The sequence below is a fragment of the Malania oleifera genome, chromosome 10, assembly GCF_029873635.1.
Source record: "Malania oleifera isolate guangnan ecotype guangnan chromosome 10, ASM2987363v1, whole genome shotgun sequence".
Classification (NCBI taxonomy): Eukaryota; Viridiplantae; Streptophyta; class Magnoliopsida; order Santalales; family Ximeniaceae; genus Malania; species Malania oleifera.
The window spans coordinates 67,831,586-67,839,632 of record NC_080426.1 but is presented as its reverse complement, the minus strand read 5'-3'; the positions used below and the strand labels follow the sequence as shown (position 1 = coordinate 67,839,632).

Genomic DNA, 8,047 nt, shown 5'->3' with positions numbered 1-8,047 from the left:
TCATACATTACTATCCTAGGTCAACTTCATTAATTAGGAAATAAGTAAATGCTCCCAAATAAGAAGAAAAATTAATTAAAAGGGTCCTTACAAAGTTTTGTTTAATTTTTTTTTTTTTTGGAAAAACTATACACTTTCTCCTAATATGTTTATAGCTTAAAATTTAGGCAAAAAGAGAATATCATTAGAAAAATCCACAAAACAAAAAATTGCATATTACAAATTTATAATTTCAATATTTGAGAAAAATATAATGTTTTTTAGTTATTCTATTTAATAAGTTAACAGAAATAATTTCTATTTTATTTTCCTTGAAATTTGAAAAATATTAAAAATAAAAAAAAATATGAAAAAATTCACCCCCCCCCCCCCAAAAAAGTAAAAGTATATCAAGAAAATGAAAAAAGAAAACATAAAAAATTTTTAATTTATAAAAATTATTGTTCTTAATTTTTAAAAATAATTGATAGTTTTTTTTAATATAAAATAATTTCCTTTTTTATTTTTCTCTGAATAAAATCCTTCTTATTGTCACTCTGTGTGTGTGTAAAATTTGCTGAATTTTTAATTAATTTTTAATAGTTCATATGACCTTCAAAAAGAAAGGACAAAAGTGAATACGATTTTCTGAAAGAAGAAAAATAAATACAAATTTTGGAGCACTACAAAACAAGAGAGACCGATATTTATAGCCGAGCAGATGTTGATGGCTTACAGAAGTAAATATGAGGTGGAGTGCGTGAGACCCACGCTCCGAATCAAGTCGGTCGGTTCTTCTTTAAAGAACAGGGGCCTGCAATTGCATTAAGGATTTAATGACGGAGGCCTCAATTTTCCACCGGGTTTCCCGGTAAATCTATATTTTCCTAGAATCTCCTTCGCCACTCCTTGCCTTCTTATTACGCCCAAAACTCCCACAGCCGAACAAGTCCAGACTCTCTCTCTCTCTCTCTCTCTCTCTCTCTCTCTCTCTCTCTGCCCAAGTTGTGTTTAGTTTATTTGGTTAACGTGATCGAGCCGGTTCCTCTTCCATATTTTGTGCTCTGCATCTCGAGATGCGAACGTGCAACGGTACCAGTAACCGAGGCGACTCCAGTTTGGCGCTTTGACATTGTGGATTCAGCTTCCTTCTTAATCTCAACCCTCCGATTGATCCGTCGTCATCGTCATCATTGGTAGTTCGAGCGCAATCGCTTTAATTTCTTCTGAGTCAGTTTTGAGTTAGAGCAGAGCAGGAAAATTGAAGTTGGAAAGAATGAAGAACGAAGAGCAAGCGCGGTATCTGTTTGGGATTTCTCTGTCCAACAGGCCCGTTTGGAAACAGTTTCTTATTTGCTCTTCTGGCTTCTTCTTTGGCTACCTCGTCAATGGCATCTGCGAGGTACTTCAGTTGTTCCATTACTTCTGCTTTGTTTTTATTTTTATTTTATTTTTATTTTTCCTACTGTTTCTCGGCAATCAAACAAACAATCCTTTGATTGAAGAAAACAATCTTTTTAACCTTCTTTTTTTTTTCATTTACTTTTTTTTTCCCCTTTTCTACGGACTTGAGTTTGTTCTTCTACTCTTAGTTTCTTTTTTCTTTTTTGTTAATATTTCAATTGTAACTTTGATTTTTTGATTACGGCATCATCGATGTATGGCAATTAGTGTATTCACGGCAATATTTCAGAGCAGCAGTGAATTTCATGTATAAAAAAAGATACGTACAGCTAAGAATTGGCAGCTGATTCCAAAATTGAATTCTTGCCTTATTTCAGGAATACGTGTACAACAGGCTCCAATTCAGGTAAGCTTGTTCCTGGGGTTTTGATTTTTTAAAATTCCGTAAAAAAAAAAAAAATGTATATAATTTGAATAGAAACCATATCCCATATTACTAAAAATAAAATTTTATTTTGATATAATTAAAAAATAAAAAAATAAAATATTATTCATACATTAAATTATAATGTTTTGTTCATTAATTTGATATATATTAGTTTTTTTATATACTTAATTTTTTTTCTTAATTTTTAGTTATATCAAAATATTTTTAATATTATTTGATATATAGGGAAAATATAATAATGAAGAATGGGTTCTCAAATTTTTTCCGCCTCAAACAAACAAACAGGGGGGGCTTAAATTTTAGTGTCGCTCTTTTGAAGATTTTTTTTTTTTTTCCTTTTCAAATTGAAAAAAATTACAGCTATGGTTGGTACTTCACATTTGTGCAAGGGTTTGTGTACCTAGCTTTGATATATTTTCAAGGCTTCACCACCAAGCAAATGGTAAACCCGTGGAAGACTTACGTGAAGCTGTCTGCAGTTCTTATGGGTTCCCATGGACTTACCAAAGGTTCTTTGGCTTTTCTTAACTACCCTGCTCAGCTCATGTTCAAGTCCACCAAGGTAAGCAAACGACAGTAAAATGTTATCTCTACTTTACTAGTTATTTTGGTTCAGACCATTTCGAAAATCCTTTGTGTGACTGCGTTAATTATCCTGGAAAAACATTTTCTGTGATCCTATTCTCAGGCATAGGATTCTAAGGAACCGAATGGCTAGTTAGCAAGCACAATGTTAAATTTTCATATCCATGGAGCCTGAATTGATAGAGTAGATGAGGAAGTAATTGTTCTTTCAATCTTATTTTATAATTTGCAATTGTTTAAAAATAATTTCTTAGGTTCTGCCGGTGATGGTTATGGGTGCCTTTATACCTGGTCTGCGCCGGAAATACCCAGTTCACGAATATGTGTCGGCAATTCTTTTAGTTGTGGGATTGATCCTGTTCACCTTGGCAGATGCGCAAACATCTCCAAATTTCAGTTTGATTGGTGTGGTGATGGTTTCTGGTGCTCTAATCATGGATTCCTTTCTGGGTAATTTGCAAGAGGCAATTTTCACCATGAATCCGGAAACCACACAGGTGATTTAATTTTCATACCCTCGTATGAATATTGTCTTTAAGGCCTTATTTTTTAATTTTCATGTTTAATAAAATTTTTATTGTGAAGTAAAATTTAAAAGTATATATACCAATTAAGTAAAATAATTATAATAATTTTTTATTTTTATTATAGTATTTTGAATGCCTATTGTTAGAAATTTTATTATTTTAATCATATTTTTATAATATTATTTGATTTAAAAATGAAAATAAATATTTTTTAATTTGTATTAGCTTTATAAATGTTAACCAACAAATTGTTATCTTCATGTATGGTAATTTTAATGATGCCTATTGTGTTTCCAGATGGAGATGCTCTTCTGCTCGACAGTGGTGGGTTTACCTTTCTTGATTCCTCCCATGCTTTTGACAGGAGAACTGTTCAAAGCCTGGAATTCATGTTCCCAGGTATATTTTATGAGTGAGAGTCATTTTTCCGGTGGAACATCCGTGGAGCTAGTTAGAAAATTTGTGTAGGATTGTACAAAGAAAAATTCAGGACATGTTCAACTCTGGAAAAGCATCTTTGTTTTCCATTTTTTTTTTCTTTACTATGAAAACACCAATTTGTTGTCCTATTTTCTAACATTTATAATAATTACAAGTTTTCCAATCCAACTTTTTATAAATAATTTCCTCCCAATATCTACATCGGCATTTTTTGCGTCTTCATGCGCAGCATCTGTACGTATATGGTGTGTTGGTGTTCGAAGCGATGGCCACGTTTATTGGGCAAGTGTCAGTGCTTTCCCTCATAGCCATTTTCGGAGCTGCCACAACTGCTATGGTCTGTTCTTTTCCTTCCCACCCTTTCGATTCATAAAGAGCATCATAATTCATAAGTGCCAAACACCACCGCAGCTAGCACAGCATAAATAATATACCAAATAACTCTGCCTCCTGCATGTTTTTGGTTTCACAGGTAACCACTGCAAGAAAGGCGGTGACATTACTGCTCTCATATTTGATATTCACGAAGCCGCTGACAGAGCAGCACGGCACAGGGCTTCTGCTGATAGCAATGGGGATCGTGCTGAAGCTCTTGCCCGATGCCAATCCCAACCACAGCAGAAGAGCAGCTGCCTCCTCAACCCCTTCTCCCATCTCCTCCTCCTCCAACATTAGAAATAAGCATTCTGGTGATGATGACGACCAGAGAACCCGACTGGAAAATGGGCATAATGATGATCATGACGATGAAGAAAAGAGGCCGCTGGTTTGAATGGATTAGTTTCACAGCTCTGTTAGCTACAAGCAATCATTGTATTTTGTTTCCTGTTAATCACTATTTTTACCAAAATAAAAGAAGTTGATGAAGAAAAGAGGCCATCATGGGCGGGCTCACGGGGCAGGATGTGAATGCGGTTGAATGTAAGAAAAAAGGGCGCGGGCTCCTAATGGCGTGGAGCCATGTGACAAGTGTTAAGAGTAAGAAAAAACAATGCGGTCGCTATTGATCTCATTTAACAGCATGTACTTGAAAGGAATAATATCTTTCTATTTATATATTTCAATGAATACATATACACATATAGATGGGTCTTATAATAAATCTCTTATAATCAAGCTATACACTTAATGATTGAACAGTTAATTATAACTAATATTTCAACACTCCCCCTCAAGTTTTGTGCATAGATGTTACACATGCTCAACTTGCTCAAAAACTTTAAGAACACTCGATTTGAAACTACTTTGGTAAGGATAATCCCTAGTTGATCCTTTGATCGAATGTTAGGCAACTCCACAATTTGCTTGTATGAGAAAATTTAGCAATATTTGGATCCAAAATTTGACTACATGGCCGCCACGCTAGAAGAAACGAAAGATCTGGAGACCATGTCTATAGAAGAGCTTGTAGTATCTTTGCAAGCTCACGAGCAAAAGGTGAACAGAAACGAAAGAAGTGACGGTACGTCACTAGAACAAGTCCTACAGTCAAAACTATCTTTGATTTATGGGAGACACAAGTAAGGGGGGGACATCGCACTGAGGACGAATGCAAGGTCGAGGATCTCGCGGAAGAGGATTTGGATATATTGAATCCAGAGGAGGAGGCCAAGGTAGACAAGGAGGACGTGGACAATAGAACAACGTACCATAAGGAAGAGGAAGTGGAAGAAGAGGTGGCAGTTACAACAACAGTCAAAACATTGATAAAGGAAACATTAAGTGCTATTACTACCATAATTTTGGCTATTATAGCAATGAGTGTTGGGGGCGACAACAAGAAAAGGTTAGCGAAGAGGCTAATCTTGCCGAAATTGAAGACGTAGCTAAAGAGACGTTGATGCTAATGGTCAACCTAGGACCAAAGTGTTTGGTACCTCGACTCTGGAGCCAATAACCACATAACTGGCCAAAAGAACCTATTCATTGAACTTGATGAGAAAGTTTAGGAGGAGATCTCTTTAGGCAATTTTTATAAAGTCCCAGTCTGAAGGAAAGGAGATATTCTGATCAAGAGAAAGGTCAGAGATCACACTTTTATCTCTAACGTTTATTATGTGACAGACATGAAGACCAACATCTTGAGTCTCAAAACAGCTTGTGGAGAAAGGCTACCGAATTAGCCTCAGAGATAAGCAGATGGTGATATCAGACACTTGAGGTAAGCTCGTCACTCGAGTCACAATGACAAAGAATCGGATGCTCTCTCTCGCAATCTATCACGACATGCCAAGATGTCTAAGTGCCATTATCAACAAAAAAGATTGGTTGTGGCATCTAAGATTTGGACACCTTAACTTTGAAAGCTTGAAGCAATTCGGAAACAAGAAGATGGTGAACGACTTACCCAACATCCAACATCTGAATGATATATGTGAAAGCTATGCTCTGAGCAAGTAACATAGAAACAACTTTGGAAAGCAAACCGACTGGAGATCTACCATGACGCTCTAGTTAGTACACACAGATGTGTGTGACCCATTGAAAACGTTTTCAAATGGACAGAACTGATACTTTCTCACCTTTAATGATGATTACAGTAGGAAGACTTGGGTTTACTTCCTGAAAAGGAAGTCAAAATTTTTCAATAAATTCAAAGAGTTCAAAACTCTCGTGGAGAAGCAGAGTGTGATGCCCCGACCCGCCAAGTGGGGCCCGAGTGCCACGTGTTCCAATCACCTGTATCTGATACCATAATTAACATACACACAGCGGCATATAAATAAATAACCTCAAATAAATAAAAAAATTCAATATAACAACCAAAAACCAACACTACAACATCCAAATATCTATCTTCACAACTAGTATTTAAAATATAATCTCGTACAAATATATCTATACATATATCAGTATCTCACAATACCCAAAAAAGAAACTACCACAAATAGTCCCAGCCTAGGCCTTCAAACCCGGTCTCCAGAAGAACCTGAAAAATTGTTAATCCACTAGGGTGAGACACTTCTCAGTAAGGGTGGGATAAATTATAACAATGTGTGACAAATGAGTTTTGATATTTATATCTCAAAATAAACTGCTTCTCATATAACATCAATAACAACCGAGAAAATGTACCATTAATAACATCCCCAACATCTAATATTATACACACATCCAATATGCACAAGTACATAATTTTTATGCAGGCGAAAGTCCCCAAGGATAGGGAAGATTACCCGCCTATACAAGTAGCTTCCCTCTACTCTGGTACTAAAAACTACCTACCAGAGCACTCACCTTACACAGTAAGCCCTCAGGGGAAGTATTACCTCGCCGCTAGTACACACATCTTTATTATTTTAAAGGCGAAGGTTTCCGAGGATCGGGATGTCTACTTGCCCATATAAGTAGCATCTCTTTGCACTGATACCAAGAAACTACCTAGCAGAGCATTCGCCTTTCTCAGCAAGCCCCCGGTGGTATGTTTACCTCGCCGCATGCACACACATGCATTCACAATATGCTATACCATTATTTTTATGCTATAATTAAATTCACATGCGCACAACACATCCACACAGGAATCATGCACATCTCATACTTCATCTTCCAATGTCCTCAGTACGTGGCCCACACAGAGCAACTGCGTACATGTCAGTACGTGGCCTACACAAGCACCTACGTACTTCTTATCTACACGTGACCCACACAGGTACCACTACCGACACAGGGTACATAACATGGCCCACACAGGCGCCATTATCCACAGAAGATATAACGTGGCCCACACAAGCACCACTACCCACACAGAGTATATAACATGGCCCACACAGGCGCCATTATCCACATAGGATATAACGTGACCCACACAGGCACCACTACCCACACAGGGTATATAACATGGCCCACACAGGCGTCATTATTCACCAATATCTAATTCCCATGACCTACCCATCATACATCAGTAGAACAAGCTCCTCGACCTGCCAATGTCCTACCCCATATAAATGACAATATGACAAGCTCCTCAACCTGCCAACGTCATATCATGATTTACATCTAGGCAATATAACAACCTCCTCATGCCAACGTTATATTGAGATGCATACGAATAACCACACCAGTTAGTTCACACAAACGCATCAAATCATTTCCACACAGGAATCCAACAGATTAATACATTCCCACACAGTATCCCAATAGATCAATACATTTCCACACAAGAGTCAAACATAACAATTCATTCATCATGTCATAATTATTCCAAACATCCCCACATACAAACCCAAATGCCACAACAATTTATATTCAATTTATTAGGAAAAATTACTCCCATGTCACACAAATTTAATATCATAAACAATTATCCCAAATATAACCTTAAACCAAAATCATCATTTTCCCAGTAATCAGGTTATTCTGAAAATCATATAAATAAATAATAAATTTTATATGCTCGTAAATAACCGATTCACCTTAATAAAATATTGATATAATTTTATTCCCCCTTACCTAATTTCTTGAACCACGCCTGTAGGGTTTCCAAAATTATACCCGTAGCGCTCACTCGAACCCTGATTCAATCAAATCAACTCCAATAAAATATTATTTTAACCTTTCCTAATTTACATTAATTAAATAATAATTAATTTCTAAATTACCCATTTATCATAATTTTGAGCTATTTCTAAGACGACCCCACAAGAAATTCGCTCCACTGGAC

The 8,047-nt window shown here is 36.3% G+C and overlaps 1 protein-coding gene across 1 annotated transcript; it reads left to right on the top strand.

Annotated features, from left to right (window-relative positions):
• Window positions 1-694: 694 nt before the first annotated feature.
• Window positions 695-4,442, top strand: LOC131165933 (UDP-galactose/UDP-glucose transporter 4-like). The gene is made up of 7 exons (XM_058124113.1): window positions 695-1,381; window positions 1,761-1,789; window positions 2,192-2,393; window positions 2,671-2,913; window positions 3,241-3,342; window positions 3,614-3,721; window positions 3,857-4,442. Exons 1-7 carry the CDS (start codon window positions 1,256-1,258, stop codon window positions 4,154-4,156), a joined length of 1,110 nt encoding a protein of 369 aa, XP_057980096.1. The 5' UTR covers window positions 695-1,255; the 3' UTR covers window positions 4,157-4,442.
• Window positions 4,443-8,047: the final 3,605 nt, after the last annotated feature.